This window comes from Lonchura striata, chromosome 9, assembly GCF_050655825.1.
Source record: "Lonchura striata isolate lonStrDom1 chromosome 9, ASM5065582v1, whole genome shotgun sequence".
In the NCBI taxonomy this organism is placed as follows: domain Eukaryota; kingdom Metazoa; phylum Chordata; class Aves; order Passeriformes; family Estrildidae; genus Lonchura; species Lonchura striata.
Genome location: NC_140711.1, coordinates 22441122 through 22465345, shown reverse-complemented (window position 1 = coordinate 22465345; position 24224 = coordinate 22441122). Strand labels below are relative to the sequence as shown.

The 24224-nt window shown below is 41.6% G+C and overlaps 1 protein-coding gene across 2 annotated transcripts in view; it reads right to left on the bottom strand.

Annotated features, from left to right (window-relative positions):
- DIS3L2 (DIS3 like 3'-5' exoribonuclease 2) overlaps positions 1-24224 on the bottom strand; it is a 179233-nt gene that overhangs the window by 77369 nt on the left and 77640 nt on the right. For both annotated transcript variants that reach the window (XM_085587227.1, XM_021544264.3), the window contains exons 10-11: positions 23791-23964; positions 8934-9013 (exon numbers count right to left, since the gene is read on the bottom strand). In XM_085587227.1, coding sequence (XP_085443353.1) covers positions 8934-9013; positions 23791-23964 — 254 coding nt within the window. The remainder of the gene's footprint in view (positions 1-8933; positions 9014-23790; positions 23965-24224) is intronic.

Genomic DNA, 24224 nt, shown 5'->3' with positions numbered 1-24224 from the left:
TGAGGTTACTTTTCCACCAAAGGAAGCCAAGCTTCAAAAAAAAAAAAAAAAAACCAAAAAAAAAACCAGACAGTGTATTTTACTTATTTTTAAATAACAAGGAAAGTGCTTAAATTTTACTGGTGTGCCCTACTCTGACCTTTGGGCATTTTGTCCCTTGCATCAACTGAACGTTACAGAGACAACTACAATTGTACAAACCAATTTGTGACAGGCTCTAGCTGAGGTCCAAAACAAAAATCATCTGTTCATTAAGAGCAGCAAAGGACAAGCGAAGATGAAATGCAGAAATACTTTCTGGACTTCTCCATGAGCCATCAGCAATCCTTAAAATAGTTTCAGAATTATGAGGAGAATATATCTATTACTAAATTAAATTCTGAAAGCAGGTCTTTCATGTGAATTGCATAAAATTTTTGTCTGCAACAGCTAATAAATTCAGCAATATCCTAAAACCACTTTATATCATTTTAAAGACACCTTTTATACCTCAAAACAAAGCCAGGACACCTTCATAGGGTGGCATTCCATGCACTGTGCACTACAGAGCCCTGAGTTTTGCACACAACCCAGCACAAGCCACTGAAGGAAAGGTGACCCCCCACATCTGAAGGGGATGCTCAGAGATGGCTCTTGGTCAGCATGAGGCTCTCTCAGGCTCTCAGGAGAGCAGGAAGGTCGATCCTCCCATGGGAACACAGGGCAGATCTTTGTGCTGGTGGTGTTCTCCCAGCTCCCAGACTCCCATGAGCTGGAGATAACTATGCTGGCACCAAGCAGGTCTCCAGAGCTCACAGATGATATCACATCACTGAGGCAGAGTAACACAACGAGCTTCCTGTCCTGAGCAAACCCACATCAGCTCCTCATCATCGTGTGACAGAAGATGCTGCCACCTAGAAAACACCTACTACCTACACCTGTCCTGAAACCACCTTAAAACCTGATGCAAGAACTCTGGAGAAGAATGAAAGAGCCCTTCTGTGCAAGCACTACTGATGCACCATTAAGTTGGATGCTCACATGAGGAAGGAATTCTCCTAAGGGAAAAACACTAAATACTCAGGACAGAATTCATACAGCATGTACAAGATAAAACATTTAGTTGCAGACTGAAGGACACAGGCAATGATATCCAACAGAACAAGCACACTGAATAAGGATTTTTTTTCACACTGCTGAGCAAGATACAAGCAGAAAAATACAGATACAAGTGGGGCACAAGTATTGCAATAGTAAAAATCAGGAAAGAGCACAGAACAATTGGGGACAGACAGTATCCTGACGGAAAACAAAGGGAATGTGACATTCCTTTGATATATCAAAGGTGTCCATTGGAAGACTGAGACCAGACACAGTGGTTCCAGCAATGCCTGTGTCCCACCTTCTGCCCCTGCAGTTTTGTCCCCATTCCTGTGCTGTACCTGCTTCCACTGCAGAGGTTCACAGCAGAGCTGGTTTCCTCTATGCCTGCATGAGTGCTTAGCAGATCTTGTGAGGTGCCAAATCAGAAAGTTCCACTGGGAGCTATCATAAACTGTACTGATTTCTTTGCTAGACTCAAGTAATGAGCAACTTAAGAGAAGCTTCAAACCCCAAACTCATCAGATTTATCCACAGAATGCCATTACTAATTATATGGTCACATCTGGGAGAATCTCTAGGTAACTACTTACAGCTTAGACCCAGCATGAACCTTTGTCATGCAGACTCAAATTCAACACTTGGTGGATGGACCTTCTACCCTTCATCACGAGAAGATGTCAAGCAGGACACAGAGGCAATGGTTGTGCTGCTGTGACTCGGATCCCTGGCTCAGAAAGCAATCTCTGCTGCTGGGGAAGAGCTACCAAGGCAGACTGCCCTGAGCTCTCTCAGCAGCCTCTTAGCAGTGAGGTTTGCAGCCAACACGGTGAAGGTAAAAGGACAATTTCTGGTATCCACGTCATCAACTGTTTGTATTCCAAGACTGATTCAAGAGGCTCTATCAGGAAATCAGCAGTCTTTGAATTTAAAGAGATGGGAAGTGACACCCAGCAGCTTTTGAGATGTATTTTTGGGTGTAGGATATCATCCTGTTCCTGAAATGAAGGTTTAGAGTGGGGAGGAACCAGCCTCTCTCTACTGTTAGGTCAGTCCCTTTTGTGTTATCTCTACTGTACTCAGTAATCCAAGGCTGAGTGAGCATTCCAGGCATTCAAAGAGACCTTGGGATGTAGTGCTAGGCCAAACACATACAATGTACTTCCACAGAACAGCCTCGACATTTCAACTTCTTTGGAAATAGAAGGAAGTCAATGAGACTTCAATTTTAGCCATCCAACTGTTTTATTTATTTTTGGAAAGATTTCCAAAACATTTTCATACACTCTTTCTGTGTATCTAGCATAATAGTCGACTGTCAAAAAATACTGTAATGAATTACAGTGTAAGATGTTTTTCCTGTTCATCTGGGTTCTAAAACCCTGCACTGCAATACATAACAAGTCAAAACAAAAACCCAGCAATTCTGAGGGATCCTGCCATTTCATAAAGTTGATAAGAAAGACAATATACAGCAGTAACTCCTTTGCTCTCTTCATGTAACAGAACATGTGACTGAAGATAACCATGTGGGAACGTACTGCCAGCTATTTGTACCCTTCTAAAGTTTATCTGCCCCACATATCTTCTGACTTTTATTTGCTACATTCACTGAAAAATCCTGTTCTCTCTAGGTCTGTCTGGTCATCCCCTGTAATTTGTGGTTCTTCTCCAAAGGCTCTTCTGGTCCTTGGGGTTCTTTTTCATGAAAAGAAATCCTAGGCAAAATGCTTTTAGATTTGTTCACACAAGAATTTCTGGATCTTCTTTCCATTATCCATCTACTTAAAGGTATTTTCTTTTTTTTTTTTTTCTTCTTCAATACACAATCAGACACTCTCTTTTTTAAAGTTTGTATCCACGAATACCAGTGAGATCCACACAAAATCCCGCACCTCTAAATCTTTGGGGAATTGTCCCAGGTCCTGAATTCATGAACTCAAATGATCCAGAAGGCGACTTTACCCAGAGCACCTCTCTTCCCTGCAGAAGAGTAAACTCACTTTTATGAGTAATTCTACTGGTATTTGCACATCTGTTTGCATGTTCTGCAGCCACAGTCTTTGTTACCTTAGTCCTTCTCACACAATATATAATTTATTTTGTTTTAATCCCATGTCTCTTTGCTACACAGCTTTCTTTGCATACCATAAAAAAACCAAAACAACTTCTGGGATAAGGATGAAATATTTATAAAATATTTATATATGGATTACTAATCACAAACCCAGCTCCAATTTTGCTTAATCAAGCTTTTAATTAACCTTCTCATAAGCAGCTTTCAAATATATGCAAAAAAAACCCCCATTTTAACAAATTATGTTCTAGCAATCAATGCTCTAACTAAATCCAAACTTCCTTAATCACCCCAGTACATTAACACCCAGTTTAATGCACTTGTCTGGGGATTTGGCTCAGTCTATTTCTCTTTCAGCCACCAGCAGTTTGGAGCAACCTGCCCTATTCCCAGGGGAACTGAGGGGAGCCCCACATCATCAAGCTGTCCCACCAATTTCAAGAGAAATGTTTGGTGGAGAAAGGCTGACTCAGTTAAGCCCTCTGATTCCATTCATCCCTGCCCTTGGAAATTGGAATGTGTGTTTCCACATACACCCCCATGCTACCTCAAAAGGAGAGACAAATACACTGCACACGCTGCAGCTCCCAGCATTGCACAGGAGCCTCCTGTGGGGCACAGCAGGGACCTGGATTTGGAGAGATCTGAGAGCATTCTGCATATATCAATGAACCTGCAACCACAAGCCCTCAACAGGAAGAAAGAATATGCACCTCTTTCTAATCACTCAATATGTCTTTTTCACTCTCCTAGTGACACAACAAAACATCCCCAGATTAACCAGCACGTAACAGGAGAGACAAACGAATTCTGTCTGATACTAAAGTAAAATTTGACCAAATGTTACACGCAATCCCACTCCTGGTAGATCTTACTTTACCCACATTTGACTCCTGCAGTAAATCTAAGCAAATTGCAGTTTATGATCATTTGACATTTGAATCATATGTCAATGTGCTTCTGTCTTTTTCTCTGCAGGTCTGGTGTCTGTTAAGCTTAAATAGCTTACAAAGAAGGAAGCATAGTAATTTCATAAATTATTTTCAATAAAGAAGTCCATACTCATTTCAAAAGTAACTTTTGATCCAACACTAGTTTGATCTTCAGTGTTTATCTTAAGCAAAGATTTACAAACTTACAAAAATATTTACTCAATTTACAAACTTTCCTGATACTCTGTCCTGCAGGGACCAAAGGGATTTACTGAAGGGTCCTGTAGCACATTTTGCCAGAGCAAATTTCATCCTGCAGTCCTTAAGTGGCCAGGGAGACAAAGCCGAATAGAAGAAGGACTATTTACACCTTAAAAATCAAATTCAAGTGCACAGACCTTTGCAAAATTAAAACATCCTAAGTGTTTGCAAACTCCACCAGGAAATAATGCAGGTCAAAGGAGAGGAAGACTAGGTGGTCTTCTGAAATGGTAGAGGACATCTTGGGGCTACCAGAGCTCTACAGGTGCTTTTCAAGTGCAAGATTCTGGAGCTCACACACCAGGACATGTCTACTAAGCTGTCCAGGTCTAAGAAAAAGCAGCCCCAGAGACTGGAGGCCTACAGTGAACAAGGGAGAATTTTATCAGCATTTGGCAAAACATTAGTTGGCTTTACCAAAATGTGTGAAATAGGCTTCTTGAACAGAGATCTTAGTCTCAGTCTCTGCAGATATGTTCCCAAAAACTACAGCTCACAAGGAACTTTGTGTGAAGCAGAAAGGTCATGCTGCACTCTTCCCAGATTTGGGTCACAAAGAAAAGTTCTCTTCTTTGCTTATATCCCATTTTGACACTTACAGAAATATAATGTGTTTGACGTTTTCATCCCATTTCCTTTAGGTACATCTGACTAAAATTCACCAACAGACTGAATGGATTAAGGGAAACAGAAAAAACAGGGGGCTGCACACTGCAGAAGCCTCATTTGTTTAGGTCATGGGGCAAACACTGAGAAGAGATGATGATTGCATGTATTTATGGCTTCACTCCAAAATGCAGAGAACCAGTGTCACTAAGGACATGGAAACCAGGGCAAACAGTCTGTAGAATATATTTCTATTCTGCAGTGCAACAATTCCTCCTAAAAAAAGATGTAAATTACTTGAACTTAAATTATTTTGTAAAAGACTGTAAGAATACAGGAATGAAAGAAAAACACAAGTGGGAACCATGTTAGTTATTAAATACAAATAAAATATGTACAGAAGCTCTGTCAGTACAGCCCAAAGCACTGCTTTGAGATCAGCAGAAATACTTCCCCATAATTTCTGCTGCATCTTTTCCCATCATGGCCTGACCTTTCCCTAGAAGGAGTTGTGTGCCTTGAAATGAGCCAAATTCCATTTCTACTCCTACCAGTAAGTAGCCTTCAAACATGACTGCATCAGTAGTGTACATTACCAGAAATACAAGCACCACAGGCAGAGAATGCCCAGAAGAGGTTTGGAAAGTGTGAGAAACATGCCTGGCATCACTGGGACACGCAGGTCACCTGCCATGCTGAGATCATAATAAATCTTTAAACCTCTGCACCCTGGGTGAAAACATTCAGGCTTGAAATTAGTACAGCTGTTTTCTGCAGCATCCACACGACCTGAGAATGGTTCTGCTGTGCCTTCCTGGCTGCAGCACTTTGCTAGAAGACGTGCAGAAAGGATCACAAAAAAGCATTGACTGAAATGAACTTGTTTAAAACCTCAAGCTGCCCTGAAAGCTCTGCAAAGGCTGTAGAAACTAGGTGCAGGCCAGAGCCATCTTTTACTCCAAGGTTATGCTGAATCATCTAAATGGAGTACAGTTTGTTCATATTTCTGCAGCTGTTACATAAATAACCCTATTTTCCTTCTTTATTGGAGCTGATCTCTTTTAAAATATACACTCACAGAAGTGAACAGCAAGCTCACCTCCCTACTGCTATCATTAAACAATAACGAGGAGCACGGCCGTTAATCAGAAACAGACTCCAATATAAAATCCTCTCAAAACCAGACTGGCCCACTTAAAACATATATCCCTGGAAAAGTTTCCAACTGCTGCAATATCCTACTGCGAGCTCCATGAAAAATACAGCTCTTCCCACAGCCATCCCATGCTTCCTTTGCTAGTGACACTCTGCTACTGGGTAGTTCAAATCTATCAAAATGACAGATTTGTGAATTACTTCAGCAAAAAAAAATCCTTTCCAACTTTTACTGAGGGCGAATCCTCCATCCATTGACCAGATCTGATAAGAGGAGGCTGGAAATTCCACAAAGGTGCAAAGGCAGTAGCTTATCTCTCTGCTTGTTGCCTCAGATTCTTCAAAGCAAATAAACTATCACAGTCTTGAATAAATTAGCAATGAGTGCTCAAAGACCACTTAATTCTCCAAAATCTTCTGAAATGCCGATTTAGCTGTCTGATAGAGGAAGTGTGCACAATTAATGTGTTTTTTTGTATAAATTCAGTGTGCTATACACCAACAGAGAATTATGAATTAGGTTCTGCATTCTCTGTTGATTTTTGGAGATCTCCTGACATCATGAGGATGCCAAGATATGTGGTTTGCTTGGGATTTTTTGGTGAGGTTTTTTAAAGTGTTTTACATATGGGCAAAAGGGATGGAAAAAATAATAATTTCTTGTAACCACGTTTACATTTGGAATAAAAGCTGTGTTAACTCTTAACACAACTTTGCCCTCATGAGACATTCAGCCTAGCCAGACCTGGACACGCTCTTAACTTCTAAAACAACTCTTTGTCATAATAATTGCAGCCATCATAGCAACTTTTAGAGCCAAAAGTTCACAGGGTACCTCCAAAACATGTCAAAAGGCACTACAAGCACAAGATTGAGGTTTCCATAGTGGCTCTCCTAAACAGCCACAGCTTTGCAAGCAAGTGAACACAAAGAAGTGACCCCCCCAAAGGACTTCCAGTGCTGGTTTTGGACCTGTCTAAGTCTGGAAATTCCTGAAAAAAATTTAAGTCAAAGTACAGATACATTAGATAATATCACATATACTGATGGACTTATTACTCCAGCCACATTTAATGGGCTTATAACAATAGTACCCTACGTAGTGCCACAGGGGCCAGTGGACCACAGATTGAAAATCCCTGAGCAAGATGCTCAATTCACACCAGGACAAAAAAAGTAACAAGTCCAGAGAGATTCAATTTGCACGCAAGAAAATGTCCCAGGAATTGTGATAGGAGATAGATGTGGGTGTCTTCTGCCAGCTGCAGGTCTGTGGGCTGAAGTCCCCTGTGCCAGAAACTGAAGAGAAGCATGTCCCCAGCTAGACAGAGCCCAGTCCCAGCCAGGAACAGGTTGATGGAATGAACTATTTCAAAATTCCCCATCAGGATGCAAATTAAGGATTTGGCCACATCCCTCATCACTACATATATCCACAAACCTCAAGTGTGAGTGATAGGGCTGCCACGGCTTTGCAGGCTTTTTGGCAGAAAGAATTCTGAAGAATTCTTGTTCACACTGATACTTTCTTTGAACACTTTCTCCAAATGGCTTATGGGTAAGAGAACAATGCAGAAGTAAGCACCACAAACCAGCTCACTGAGTGGTTCCTGCAGCATCTAAAACCCACATAGATGTCTACAGTAAATGGTCAGAAACCAGTTTCAACACTTTAGATCTGAGGACCTGTGAGATCACAACACTGTCATAAACCCCCAGTGATTCAGATGGTAAAGTGGAAAGAGGGAGAACAGAGCTCAGCTTAGGATCTCTCAAGAAGACTCTTTCAATTTTCTGTGAAACAGAATGGCATTTTTTCCTTAATCTTGCCTCAAAACTGCTATTGCAGAGTACAATTAATTTTATTGGCATCAAATTGTCTTTCACCTCTGTTTTTTTTTATCTGTTTCATAGCACTGTTATAGTAATCTGTACTTGGGTCTAAATGACATTACAATTCATTGGCCACATGGCACAGTATGAAATCAACTTTAAAAAATGGAAATTATGTCTTGGATGTCATCATATTGTGATGATAAGCAAGAGCAAGAAAAACTAAACCCACACCAAAAAAAAAAAAAAAAAAAAGAAAACCACAACCCAACCTTTATCTTCATTATTAGGGGTGGATAGGCTAATATAATCATGGAATATTTCTAACCAAGCCTGTTACTGGATCTTATCAAACTAAATGAGCCAAGCTTGGATGGCAAAGTAAGCTTACAAGAGAAAAGTTCCTTTGGTCATAATCGTCAAGATTTGGCTTCTGGAGCTTTACTTTCTGTTCTGTTGGCTTACAGCATAGTAAAAGTACAAATAAGGCAGGAGAGAAAGCTCAAAAGGCAATGAGAAGAAAAACACAACTTATAAGGCACACTGTGCTCATCTGACACTTCCCAGCATCCCATAAACACCAAAAAATAATTCAGCCAGTGACCTTCATGAGACTGGATTCCTTTACCCATGGACTGTGTACACAAGGTCAAAGTGCCACTTGACTTTAGCCTGCAGTAGTGGTGTATTAGCTACTCAGCTTTAACTCCCATAATGACAGGAGACAGCTGAGATCTGCTCAAATCAAATTACAGCTCTGATTATGCAAAACACTGTGGCTCTGAATTTTCTAAAACCAAGTCTGAGTGCAGTTTGAAGACGTCTCCTCCAAGATTTCTAAAAACAAGCAATTAAAACAACAGGAGAAGAACTAGTTTACTACTCTACTTATATTTAGCAAAGAATACTTCAGGACAAATTATAGATACAAGTATGTCAACAGCTGAATACAAACACTAGAATATTTTGTAAAATATATCTCATACCGTCAGGGAGTTGTTTACAGGACAAAGCATCATCAAGATCTCTGGCAGTTGATGGGTCGATGGTGAAAATGCATTCTTTCCTATCCAAAGAAAAAAAAAAGAAAAGAAAAATTTATCTCCCAGTCATGAAGAAGGTATCAAAACACAGAGCCCATCAGAGACATCCAGACAACAACAACCATGTTTTCAGAAGACTCTGCTGAAACATCTTCCAATCTAATCTAAATTCTAAATCTAATCTATTTTTTAAAAGTGAATCTTCTTGGCTATTTTTTCATTTTTCTTTTTGGTTTAACTGCTTGGTCTTAGTACTTTCATTTCATTACAGATATTCCCTGACAAAAACTAAACAATTTAGCCCATCAAGTTCACTCCAAAGAAACAAGCAGGAAAAAGTCTAGATGCCTTGCAGCTAGAGTAAAAATAGATTGTTCCTAATTGCTAAGATAAATGGAACACAAATAACCCTCATGCCCATGCCAAAGAGTAATGTCATACCATCTGAGACTCCATATGCACAGCTAGCACAGAGCAGAGGCATTGGAATACATACAAACTGAGCTGAATGTGATAAAACTGACTGAGAGTTTTGGTCCCAGTAACGACACCCAGGAGATGCAGGACTTTACAAAACCTACACTGCCAATTATGGACCAAAGGGAAAAGCAGGTTCAGTAGGAAAAAATGTGGAAGTTATAGGAAGGGCAAGCTCCAAATCAGCTCATTAGATCTTACAAATCAACTTGGTGCTCAGGAAAAGCTGAACATCCTTTTGCATGTGCTGTACCAGGTGGCACCTGGAATTTGCAGCCCTGCCTTGGAAGGCTCACATATGTATGGCCTGTAGCAGTGGGTGGCAGGAACACTGGGAACACACCAAGTAGGATCACAGATATGGTCTATGGCCATGCAGATGGGACAAATAAAGCATCTGACTCAGGAACCATCACATTTAATAGAGTAGAGCCTGGCACCAGTGAGACACAAAACCTAAAACATTCAGCAAATAAAACTTCCTAAACTCCTGCTTCAGGGGCCTCCCTTCATCCCAAGCTGTCCTACAGCAACTTCTTTCCCAAACCTCTGGACTGCAGCAGAGTTCTCCAAAGCACTGTGAGGAATGTGAGACCAGAGCTGAAGAGCAATGAGGTCAGTACAGGAATGGGTTTGCTGGCTTATTTTGCTTTTATCTTAACTTTTAGAGTAAGTTCAGCCCCTCCCTAGTTAAAAGATCCCCAAGCACAATGGTACAGGCTGAGGCTGCCATGGAAGAGATCAAACCACTGCTTTTCTTCTTTTATTTTTGCCACAGAAAGACTCGTATCATGATGGCAACTCCCTTCTAGAGATGTGTAATGCAAACACACACTATTTTTCTTACAGCATAACCACTGGTATTACTGCTGGGGTAGGAGAGATGGGAGGAGAAAATTACAGCAAATTCTTAGAGGAGCAAGTGTACATGAGATAAGAAAGTATTTTTGTATGGGTGCTATCTCAGTGAGAGCAGTGTCCCCAGCTTTGCAGAACTACCACTTCCATGCTGAAATGTCCTGGGTGGGATTTGGTGGTGTCAGACAGCTGGCAGCATCTATCTATGCAATTCCACCAGGCACACTAAACAGAGATTTTCAAAGACATAAAAATCAGTAAAGCACTTCACTGCCTTCTGAGACTTTGAAAATCTTTTGGAATATGCTGGCTTTCACATTGGATAGCAAAGCTGCCTTAATCCCCAGATGCACATTAGTTTCTGATTCTTTGCATGCATCTAAACAAATTAAGAGACTGTGACACTGAAAGATATAAAATCTTTTAACTCCACCAGGACTTTGATCTGTTGGTACCAGCACTAAAAATCAACCAATTTTTAAAGGTTTGCAAACAACCTTAATTCCATAAATGTGTACTCCTTACAATTCCACATAAGGATGGAATTTCAGGACACCACCACTCCAAGGCACCATGTAACTCTCTTTAGGGAGCTGTGCATATGCAGACAGACACTCCTATACTACAAACAGTAAGGGGATACACACATGTGCCAGCCTGCATGTATTTATACCAGGTCCCATTAATGCACAGGGTATAAAGTGCCCTCCCCAGCCACATCCAGTAAATCTTTAAGTAATTTCATTTAAAAGAGTCAACTGAATGGACACAAATGGCTGGCTTCATCTAGCAAGCAAGCAAGAAAAAAAGTTAAGACGTGCTTCAAAGAGAATGCAGGTTCCTGTGTCAGGGGAATAGAGAGCTTATCCCAGATATTCAGGGCCTGCTACCATAAGTATCTGCCACCCATTGTGAATTGTAGCTTCAAGCAGTCAAAAACTTAGCAGATTGGTTTCAACAAAGTGCATATTTGCAGCCTGTCCTAAACAGAAGTGAGCAGAAAAACAGGGGTGCCAAATATTTTACCACATTTATACAATGGTAGCAATGGGCTGTTTTTCTGAGATGTATTTGGCCAGTCAAATGTACTGCAGAGGCCGATGGTGGTCCCAGTTCAGAGAGTCCAAACCTGTAAGTCTGGTGGGGCAGCCCCAACCTCCCTTTGTGCTCATCTGCCCTTGGGGACATGCTGGCTGGCTCTGAGCTGTCTCTCAGCACAGGAATGGCCAGCAGAGGCACAGCTCACAGCTGTCTGAGACCCATGAACTCACTGAAGTGAGGTCCAAATTCTGATCTAGCATTTCTCACCAGCTTGGATACGTTTAACCACCAGGCTCAAATCTGTTTCTCCTTTCGAACTATTCAAAGGACTTGGACTTGTAGCTTTCACAGGCCATTTATTCTGGGCACAGACTGTAAGGTGAGGTAAGAAAGTCACTGAACAAGTAAAACAAGGCATGATACTCCTTGGCATAAGGATACTGCAGAAGTGCTGCAGAGCCAATGGCCAGGTAGTCAATGGGAACAAGAGAAGCCAACCTCAAAGCAGAGCTCCAAGTCCACATCAGTAAGATAATCCTGGCACACAGGCCTACACCTAGATGAAATTTTCTGAGTGAATTTGGCTCACCAGTAACAACATTATTAAGTGTGATTAATTATAGTTCTGGTTTTCAGTTTTTATTACTGAAGAAGTTTCAGATGACCACAGGAACAAGGGCTGGCATGTGGGATTCATGGAATGATGGGACTGCAGCTCTGAGCCTGAGGGGAGCACCCTGCACACATACTCCTTCATGTTCTCAGTTATCTCCTCCTGCTCTTCCTCCAGGCCCAGTGGTATCACTTTTATCTCCAGGATGCTGCAGAGAGCTGTCTCTCACCCTGGAGAATCAGGGAATGCAGTGGAAGCAAGGGTAGGAAAGGCTGGGTGTGGGCACTATAGCCTGCCTGCTGCTCTGCAAATTGTTCCCTCCCTTGGCACCTACACAAGCCACCCCTGCACACACCTCCAGGAGGACCCTGGAGGCAGCTGAAAAAAACACCTGGATGAAGGAACAACACTTCTCTCAGCTATGTGGAAAGGATGCCCTGTGAAGGGAAGAGGCTGACCAAATTCCTGCCCTGATCATAATGTCTGGCTGTGCAATACCTCAAAGGCTGTGGCACAAGTGATCTCAGAGAGATCAGACCACATTTCTGACTGTAACCAGTAACAAGACCAGCCTGCAGAGAGTTATTTCATTAAACCATAAGGGACAGAATCTTTCATGCACCTGCTGAGGAAGATGTTACTTAACTCCACAGCTACAGGCACACACATTTGCACTGATTGACTACAGGCATATACAAACTGGTGGGGTCTCCAGCCTCTGGAGGGCCACCAAGGTGACCTTGTGGGTTAAGAAGTTTGGTCATCCCCCTCTCTCCCTTCTTTCAGGGCCTCAAAAGAAGCATCTCTCATTGTCATCACAGCTAATAAAAATCTGGTTTATTCATTGTCAAAACATACTTGTAAAAGTAATGAGATGATCTAAGTCCACTTGTTCCAACATACACACAACTTGGTTAAAAGAAAATTATTTAAGAGATAGAGACATAGAGTTAAGAGATTTTCTGGTCCTCATGCTGGAAAGGACTGGAGATACATATGTGCCTTTAAGAAACTCTCAGCACTGGTCAAAAAAAAAAAAAAAAAAAAAAAAAAAAAAAAAAAATTTCAGTGTGGAAACTTGCACTTTTTACAGGACCATCTTCAAGAGAAACAGATGTCCAATGCAGGTTTGCAGAGATGAATTTGCTCTGGCACGGAGCTGCTGCCAACTGAAGAACTCCTTTCCTCCCTTCTCCTTGTTTCAGAGGTTTCAAGAACCAGAGCAAGGCAATGCCTGTAAGACTTTGGGAGGCTGAGGGGAATTACTCACAACTGACCACGGTGGACCTGCAAGCAAGAGTCAGGAAAGCAGGAGCCACCCAGACTGCCCAGACCCTGCCAGCCCCAGCAGCACTGGCCAAGCCACCTCTAGCCCCACAGCAGTGACAAGGGCCCTGCTAAAGCTGGCTGTGTCTGGCATCTTGCAAATCAACCACCTGGGGGAAAAAAATTACAGAATACAGCACTTAGTTTATTGAACAGTAATGACAGTGTCAACCTATACAGGCTGGTATATCAATCCTAATTTAAAGAAAGCTAATTAAATGCAGTGCTCTTTGCACAGCTTCAGGAAGACTAATTAAAGCAGACAAGCATGTCTGCAGAGCAGTTAGTCTTTTTACCTTTAAAAGGACCTAAAATAAATGGCTAGTGCAGCAGTAGAGGTAAAATAAGTAGTTTGTTGGTGAGATGGAATTACTGTCATGGTAATTAAAATGTTCACAGATCACAGGACTGCAACAGCAGTTTGTTTTATTTTGTGCAAATACATACATCTTTGTATACATCTACGCCAAGGTATTCACAGGAATCAGCAGAGAAAACACTGCACAGTTGGTGCCTCAAAGATTGGTACAATATATTCATTTTTGCCAGTTAAACTGTTCAGAATTAAACATATCACTTAGTTTGACCATAAAATACGAACACCTACAACATCAGGAGATAACAAATTCCAGCGGTCAGGGCTCACTCTTTGCTCAAGAGAAAGGCTACCAGGATAAAGCACTGCCATGGGCTCAGGCTGTATTAGAGGCAAAGTTTCTGGCATGACCACCCAATTGGGCAAAGCTTGGGTGTTAACAATACAATTTTCTTGCTGCTTGGAGAAAAGTGCCAGTTTTGTACACAGTAGACAAAGCAGCACCTATAGATCCTCCTGTATAACTGAATGATCTTCCCAAGCAGCAGCACATAGATGAGTCAACTCACCAGTGGAGACATGGAGCCCAGATTTTCACCGCTAATAAATGCCAACAATGTGAAATACCAGTCCAGAGAACTGCATGTACCTACCTCTCTAGGAGACCTGTTACCACCTTCTTGGTAAAAAAGGGCTTCCTAATATCCAGTCTAAACTTCCCCTGGTGCAGCTCTGAACCATTCCCACATGTCCTGTCACCAGGGAGAAGAGATCAGCACCTCCCTCTCCACTTCCCTGTATTAGGAAGCTGATTAGATAGAATTAAGCCATCTGAACTTAATTACCTTATTTATCTCCCACCATTCTGACTCCCCTCCCATGGGCAACTTTCAGACCAAAGCAGTCTCCTGTGATGTTCACTAGACATTTACAAAGACCAACACATCCAAAACAACTACAAAAGAGAACAAAGAACACACTAGAAGCCTGAAGGTGGCTGAAACCTGCTGTCTGTGAATTCTAGCATTTAACCAGCTCACTGGCTACACACTGACACCCTGCCCCTCCCCAGGCTCAGTTGGCCCACAGTCCCTCCAGCTATCCAAAGGCTCTTAAAGCATCAAGCTGAATATTTTGCAGAAGCTTCAGACCATTTCCAAAGTCCAGGTCCTTCAGCTGGAGGTGAGACAGGAATGACCATTGTTTATTAAAGTTTTGGCAGGGCAAGTCTTCTTTAAACTTGAGTATGTCAGTACTAAGACACTTACAGTACCAGTGACTGCATGTCTAGACACTTGCAGTGCATTTACATTCTTCTAGGGACTCCTTAGATTGTCCTGTTCTCTCTACTTTGTGAATACATACAATAGCCTGGTGGGAGTGAAAGCTCAGCCTCCTGGTTTACCCTTATTAACTCCAGCTCAAAGCTGGCATTTTAAAATTAAGCATATCAAAGGCACTTTTAGAATCTTAAAGCTCTTCAGGTCATTTCTAAGACCCTGCTGAGCACCATCTTGCAAAAGCTAAGCAGACACCATTTCTCAAAGCTGGAAGCAGTTGTTTTAATTTGAGGACAGGCATCCTAGAGCTGTCAACTCACTCCAGTGAATGCTACTAACATTTTTTCACACAACAATTCCCTTGTTATGGCAACCACAGAAATCAATCTCATTCTTCAATCACAAGCAAACCCAGCTCGACCACAGTGTCGGCACAGGTTTGTTACAAAGTGCCAATAAGCAAAGGATTAATCTGCCAATATTCATCACTCAAACAGGGATGAAGCACCCTTTCTCCAAGAGAATTTTCAGACCGATCACTGCCTGAGCATTTGAGACTTCAACATCTCACTCCCAAAGACATTTATTACTTGTAGTGTCTACCACATTTGTCACACTTGATGCTGGCAGATTTTAGTTAAAACCCAAGAGTGGCTGCTTCCAAGACAGCCTCTTAAAAGGAATATATTTTAAAAATATGCCTGCAAGAGAAGTACCCTGACAAATCTCTGATGGCACTCTGAATGCCCTGTAACAGACTGACAAAGATACTTGACACATCACAAAACTCTTGGCATGATGCACAAATTTAAAAATTAACTATAATTATAAAATAATTGGAAGCAAAAACTAATCCTTCCAAACACTGAGCATTATAACCCCCCTAAAAATCCAGCAGAGCACAAAATGCATTGAAAGCCCAACTTCAAACCAGCACTACTCTTTTTTACTTATCTGTGTTTATGTTTCAGCTAATGTCCTGTCCTGGTTCAGAAAACAGACCTCAGTCCAAGAGAACAGCTGACAATGACTCCTGGTGTATTACACATCTACAACAATAAACTTTTACATTTTCACCAGGGACTGCTCACTGGATTGCTGAACTAGAATCAATTATTCCTTCTATTTATCCTTCTATTATTTCCTCCATATTTACGGCCTCCAAGTAAGGGGGAAGACAGAAAAAAAAAAGCACTGCAGTCTTATACCAGTCTTATACCATAGCTAGAAAAGCCAAAATATATTTATAAACGAGATCAGAGTCTCTGGGAGGCCAAGTACCAGCGGTATTTCCTACAAGTCATGCTGTAATTGTGCCACAAAAATAATGAGTCCTCTGCACCACCACTATCCCACGCAAGAAAGCAAAGTATAATTGAAAATGCACTTGCATTATATAAACTATTTTAATCATAGATGCATAGGGCGAGAAATGGAAGAGACATTAGGTCATCCAGCCCCAACAGGTCAGAGCCAGGCTGCTCATGACAATATATTTACATGGACTTTCTCCTGTATGGCATCAAGCATCTCTAGTGATAGAATTTACAGCCCTTTCTTTAGCAGTCTGCACTAGTTTATTTGGGGTTGGACAGAAAAGTCTTCCTCTTTGTTTTACCTCACTTGTCCTTATAACACCCCTTTCTGCCCTCCCAGCATCGTAAATGATTCTCATTTTTTCATTTAGGTCCACATATTTTTAACTATCAACCACTATATCTTTCACAAACTTCTAGTTTCAGTGTTGGCAGATACACATTGAACAGTTAATCCTTCCTTGTAAATCAATCTCTTATCTCCCAGAATATTTTTGCTAGTCTTTTCCAGACTGTCCCACTTCTAATCCATGCTGTGGTATCTCCAAGACAGTTCTGCCTTATACACTTGCATTTGGGCCATCTATATTACAATTTATGGGTTGGTTGGTTTTTTTATTGAGTGATCGGAGAATAACCTGGTAATAAAGATCCAATCACCCAAAAAGTGAGACAGATGGACAGGTTAAAGCATGTTTCAGATCACTCCATCTGAGTGGAACCACAAGGAAAATGCTGTTGCTTGTAATGACCAGCCTGTCCTTGTGATCAGCTCTGAAATACCACAGGGATACACAACCTCACCAGCTGGAGTAGTTCTGGCTTTCTTCTGCTACAGCACCAGAGACAGGTACCTGGGCTGACACCAAGACTTGGACACTTCATCTCTTGTCCACTCTGTGCTATCTGACCTATAGTGAGAGCAGAACACTAGCAATGCACTGTGATATCAAGAGGCAGTATTTGGCACACCTGAACTGCACCACACCATGAGAGGCTATGGCACTTTCCTCTGCTCATTAAAACCTCACCTTGTGATCCAATGGAATCCAATAAGAAACAGAAACACTTATTTAAGATTTTATCCTCGTCTCCTGTTACTTCCTCCACTTCTCTCCATAAAATAAGTTCCAGACAAGAACAAGATTGTATGTGTAACAGTCTAAGTGCAAAAGTTATTACTGTTTTCCCCAACTAAACAAATTTCTAACAAAGTAAGGTTAGGTGTGATGGCCTTCAAGATTAGAAAGCAAAAATCCTATCCAACCACACACCACCTATTCTGCTTAAAGCTGCACTTCCAGTGATCACATGCACCTTCCTATAAGGAAAAAGGTGAAGTTGCCCTGTGTCTCTGTACACCAGGCACTGGTAACAGCATCTGAGAGCATAGAACCTGCATCATTTTGTTCAAAACAGGGCCACCATAATTGCTGTAGCTATACTGTAGTAGAAACTATTATGAAAACAGAGAGGAGGACCAAAAGAAGCCAACCAGAAGCACAGAGCTGAATCACATCACTGGAACAGCACCTCGAGCATATTTACTCCAGAGTTTTACTTACTCAGCTGATGGCAGAGAAAGGAGCTAACTTAAGCTGTCCTCATCAGTCCAAGAATGGCACAGTCCCCCCACCCCAGACTGCCTGGAGAGCAGAAGTAGCCAGAACAGGTACAGCCACCATCAGCAGGTTCTGGAATCAATCCTATTACAGAGGAACTGGATCTGATATGCTTAGACACCACTGAGTAATCCTTTGTATGTCACTTATGTATCTAATCCAATGTATCTCTCTATGGAGAACATTTAATCAGTCACAGAAGAGCTCAGTGAGAGCAGAGATCAGAATCTGGCCCTTTTTGTGTCTCCACTCCAAGATAACAGCCAGTTCTGAAGCAATGTTGCTTATACATTTGCTAAACAAGTAATTTCTCAGAAACCAGAGCATATTTACATATCTTATTATAGCTGAGTAAGATTTGCTCTACTTAACACTAGCTTTTTGTAGTGGAAAATCTCCAGGAAACAAGCTGTTTAACATGTCTTATCTGTCCTGCACTCATTCCTAACTAAAGTTGTCCACCTGCCTTGGAAAGACATCTGTTTCAGAGGCTGACTGCTTTCCTCCAACAGTCCTTGCACAGCTCAAGGCTGCCATTTTTACCATCACCTCTAATTTTATCAGCCAATAATATCCACGGGCATCTACAGCAAAGACCATGCTGTCAAACCCTTACTATACACAGTGCTAATCCCTGTTACCAGCTGTAATACTCCCTGAGAAAGAAATAAATGCAAAGTAGAGCTGCAGTGCAGGTACCAACAGTGCTACAGAGCCTCCCTCCCCAGTGGGCAGAGGGACACAGCAGAGCACCTCTGCTCTTCTTCCCTTAGCAGCCAAAGGAAGGATGCCACATTTCTGATTGGGCAGCCAAGATTACAAATTTGGCCTTCTACAACTTGGATCAGTTGCAATTGAGGTCCTGTGCTGAAATAGCAAGATGCAAATTTTAACTGAAAGCTTCATTGCATTCATTTGCCTGCAAGAGCAAAGTTCAGTAACTCTGCCCTGCAAGGGAAGTAAGTGAGCACAAACTGTCTCCTGCCAATGCAGTGGATCCTGGCTGCCTCCTCTGCTGCCCTTTCAGCCTTGTGGGAGGAACAGCCCTTCAGAGGGACCTCGGCAGAGAAACAGTCTGATGGGAATCTCATGAAGCTCAAAGGGAAAAACAGAGTCCTGCACACAGGGAGGAACAGCCCCATGCAGCAGCACAGACTGGGGAAGAACCAGCTGGAAAGCAGCTTGGCAGAAAATGATGTCCTGATGCACAAGTTAAACATGAACCAACAAAATGTCACTGCAGCAAAGGCGGCCAAGAGACTCCTGGGCTGCACTAGGAGGAGTGTTGCCAGAAGGGCAAAGGATGCATTCCTTCAATCCTTCCCCTCTGTGTGGTACCAGTGAGAACACAACTGGAATGCTGTGTCCAGTTCTGGGCTCCCCAGTACCAGGGAGATATCAACAAAGGGCTGAAAGTTTGCTGAAGTGCCTCAACGATGATTAAGGAATCAGAGCATCCAACCTACAAGAAGAAGCTGAGAGAGCTGGGATTGTTCAGCTTTGAGAAGAGAAGGCTCAGGCAGGGAGATCTTTTCAATGTGAGAATACACCTGATATAGAGAGTAAAGAAGACAGCAAGACCATTTCCAGTGGTATCCAACAGGACAAGAGACAATGGGCACAAAACACAGGGGGATCTACTTGAAGGGAAAAACACACATTTTTCTGAACCCCAAACATGTTCCTTAGAGGAGTTGTGGAATCTTCATCCTTGGAGCTATCCAAACCCCAAATGGGCACAGCCCTGAGCAGCCTGCTCCAGCTAACCCTGCTCTGAACAATGGGGTTGGAGTAGATGATCTCTAGATCTGCCTTCCAAGCTGAACAGTCTGATGATTCTTCAGCGTTTAGCCCTGTTCAGCTGAAGCCAGTTTCTGCTCCTCAGAACACATCCATCTTGTAGATATTTCAGAGTTCCCTGCCACAACACCCTTTCTCTGATCAGTATTTTTAGCTCATTGTTTTGTATTTTGCCAGCTGAGAAACTGCAGTTTGTAATTTTACCTTCAGCTTCATATTTCTTCTTAAAAGTGAATACAATGTCCTGTTTATAATAATAAAATCACTAGTTGGCAGGATGACATCAAATGGAAAAAGAGAAAGCAACTGGAAAATTTAGAGCAAGCAATTTTGAGTGCCAAGTTTCACATTTGTAATAGTCCAGCGGAGGTCAACAGGCTCACTTATTATTGGGCAAATGGTAAAGAAATAGATATCTACTAGTTCTTCCATGTTAGACTATATAAACCATCTCAACTTGAACAGGTTCCGATACTTTCCAAAAAAAGTGATGTTATACATTTTCCACAGTAACACCAACAATGGGAGACAAGCAAAAGGCAGAATTGCTTTGCAAAGAAAGGCCTTTTTTCTCTCTCCAATATTTAGGTTTTTGTTTCCCACTATGATTGGACTTTCCTGGCTTTACTTTCTTGTCCTAGTTAAGCAGTAAAGGAAACAAAAAGATATGAATGAAATTAGAAACATTTGGAATGAGTCTTCGAAATAGCTTTTGGGTTTCTTAGATTCCTGGCTAGACCTCTTCAAATGGCTTCCTCCTCCCTCTGTCCCCAGCTCCTGCACCCACCTCTGAAATTTGTATTTCCTTCTTTGCCGTCTCCCCTCTTTACTTCAGGGACTACATTTTGTCCCAAAGCAAACACGGAAATGAAAATTACATGTTGTAACACTGGAAAAGACCAGAAAGTGGTTGAAACTTTGCACCCATCGACATTTGTCTCTATGACATTAATCCTCCAATGTTTTCCTAAAAGCAGAAACCAAACACTTCTCAAACTTCTAATGAAACAAACAGCAATTCCAGTCAACCTGAATAATAAAATGAGCACTCCAGTCCTATCTGTATTATCAAATTTAAAGTCTCTGGAAGTTTCCTCAACCACACATTCCGATACTTCATGAACCTTCATGCTCTCTCTAAAATTCAACTGCAGGATGCAATACCAACACCTAATACTTGCCCAGTGCTTTTCATTACAAGTTTTGGGTGCTCTTTAGAAACAAGTAAGCTGGGAATGTCTGTGAAATACTTGTCTAATTTTACAAATAAACCCATGCAGGTGAGAAACAGATGTCCATGGCAAAACTGTGTAAATGTGGCAGAGCAGAGTGTTAAGCCAGTTAAATCATGTCAAAGACATCCACAAGGTTTGGATCTTTTCTGCCTTAAGTAATATTGAAATATTATGTAAACCTCTCTTTGTGAGCTATTACTGGAGAAGCGAAGGAAAAAAAGATCTCTTGGAAGCAATTCTACACAGGCTGTGTAGGTGAGATCACAGTTGCTGTCCAAATAGAATATCCATGGCAAGAATGGGTTTCCTGTAAAACTGAAAGACTTGCAGGAAGATCAAGGAACAAATTTACAAGATGGCATGGTTAAAATGTTTTTCCCTCTTGCACAGCCTCAGCAGCTTGGTGAAACACATTGTCTCACTTTCATCTGTAACCACACTCACAAACACCTCTGGTGCAGAGCCACTCTCTCCACGCTCCCCACTCTGACTCCCAGACCACAGCTCGGACACTGCTCAGCAGAACACACAAACTGCCTTTTGAGGAGGAACAGGTCATTTCCCAAGACAAAAGGACACAAGGAAAAGTTATCTCAGGAAGAGGAAACACACAAAAATACAAGACATTTTTTGAGTCTCAGTTCCAAATCCCACATCTTTTATACATGACACTAGAAAATTTACAGTCCTGTATTACAGAACTGCAGAGAATTTACTAGAGGTGAAAGTAGTTTAAGCTAAACTCTAACGTGTTTACTCTAGTCAAGCAAGCAATGTGTAAACTGAATTAGGATGAGATATTTACAAGTGTTAACGTGGCTGTTCTAGGAGAAAAGATGAGTTTTTACTTCACTGCAATTAATTTATATCATACTCTCAGACTACTGTACAGTAATCTGAGAAGCCTGACAGATCACCAGGCACAAAGTACAGCAAAGATGGGCACTCACAGGGGCAGGTGTGTGAGATCCCCTGGGAAACCAGGCATAACTCAGATGTGCACCCAGAACAGACACCCAAGTTCAGGTGTATTCCTCTGGATGCCATTCTGGGCCATGTGTACTTGCCCTTTGTAGGACAGTGCAGACCACAGCACACTTATTGCTGACAATATGAAAGCTGATATCTAGTAACAAGTAAAGGCCAAGCTACCTTGGGGCTTGTCAAAAACAGTCTCAAGGTCTTCTGGTCTCACCATCAGAGATGCCAGCCAGGTCTCCAACTACCTGACACTACCTCCCTACAATTTACTAATAAAATTAATTTTCTTTGTGGGTAGACAAACTCTTTTCTGTGAGAAAACGACAAGGAAGACTCACCTGTATTTTATTTTCCATAACTAGAAATCTCATGTTATCTCCATATGTGTTTAGACCACAGACTGGTTAGTCAGCAGTGTGCCAGTTGACATTAAAAGGATTAGCAAATTAAGCTCAAATAATTGTCTTAAAAATTTTGACTGTTAAATGTTTATATTTGAGGGGATCAAAAGGCAATCTACTTTGTAGTGTGCACTGTGGTCAGGAAGGGGCAGAGAGGGATTTAAATGGCTTAACCGCAAAACTGTTATCACCTTGATAAGTCCCAGTGTAATAACTCAGCAGTAAAAGCAAGAAATGCACTTGGAATTTGTTTCCAAAACTGACTGTCTGACTGGAGACAAGTCAAGCTCTTTATTTGCTTAAAAGAACTCGGTCAGAAGAAACAGAGAAGGCTACTGAACTGTAGTCAAGAATATAAAAATAAGCACTTTCAAGTGACATCTGAACAGCAGCATTCAGTATCTACTTTTTTTTTTTATGCTACCTGAAACCTGCAGTCTGGATCTGGTATCTGAGTGTTAGCATTAGTCAATAGGAGCTTGATTCTCTGCTGAACTATTTCACTGTATGGCAGTGAAAATCCAGAAAGCTGAAACAGTAAGGAGGCTGCAGGCTCCAGAGCAGAATTAGGTCCAAAGTAACACTTGGAGTACAGGTACGGATACAAATACATTTTCAGCCTTGAAATAAAAATGGCTGCAGTTTATCAGCTTATCTGCTCAAACTGCTAATGTCCATACCAGTAACACAGATAAGTGAAGAGGAAGAGGAGCCTGCTGCATATATACAGGTGCTTGTACCAGTGCAGTGTCAGAGGCATCAGCCTCCCAGGGCTGCTTCACTTCAGCATTACACAAGACAGCAATAAAACTGCCAACTGAGTCAAGATGCTCCAGCATAAGAAAGGCTGGAAGCAGAACACATTGTGTCTTCTTAGTAATGTATTTACTGTTTGCCTCCATCACCCTTTATTGCAAAGTGAGGTTCTAAACAAATCATTTTTATTTGGTCTTTAAATCTTTTCTAGTAAGGATGTCTCTAAAATCTAACACTTAGAAGTGTAGCAAATCCACTACTTTTGGGTAGTCCAGCAATGTCAATGTCTGCCACTCACAGGCTGTGAAGTTTCTGAATGCTGTTTGGGAGCACCACTAAATTGTAGGGATGGTTGATGTGAGGTAGGTGGACAGTCTTTATCTGTCTTAAGTCTCAGAATAACAATGTCCCAGATCACTGATCTGCCAGGCATTCAAAAAATCTCTGCTATAAAACTACCACTAAAATGCATAATACATTCCAGACAAAATCATAAAGCTTTCAGATTAGGCACCGAACACCAAATTTTCAATTTTCAGTAGCTCTTTTGAGAAAAAGACTACCTGCTTCACAAAATACTTCTCCAAGTAACTGATCTTCTGGGTTTGTCAGTAATTTCAAAAGTAGTTTCTTTTTATGCTTTCTAGCACAGCTAAGGTATAACATAATTTAATAATTTAATAAAGTCAGGGCCCTTACAAAATGTGATGAAAGCAAAACAAAATAGCACAACCCTGCATCAACCCAAGGAATGTCAGACCATGCTTTTTATTATTACCTTAAATCTCTTCTTTTGGCCAGCTCTCCTGGTGAGATAACCCAGGGCAGGTTCTGGGGAAGACATTCCAAGACTTCAGGGGAAAAGTCAGAGAAATCTACACCATACTCTGTCAGGATCCCTTCTGATTCCGGCTCGATCTCTCCAGCCTGTCCAAGACTTTTGCACAACTGCCTGCAGAAAGAAAGGGATGTTTTTTTAAAGTGTATAATTACTACTGTCACGTTGTTACTGTCCCTGCAGAGAGGCTGCTGAGGCCTCAAATACACTCATTCACCCATTCACTTCTCCCTAAGTCTTGGCAGAGGACTTAGCAGGAATTCAAACCACACCATGACTTGTGTCTGCTGGAGATGCAAAACACTCACCAGCCACTACCCTGGGCTGTTTTTGTGTATCTCATTTGAAGAAGACGTTTTAAATTATTAGGTTTT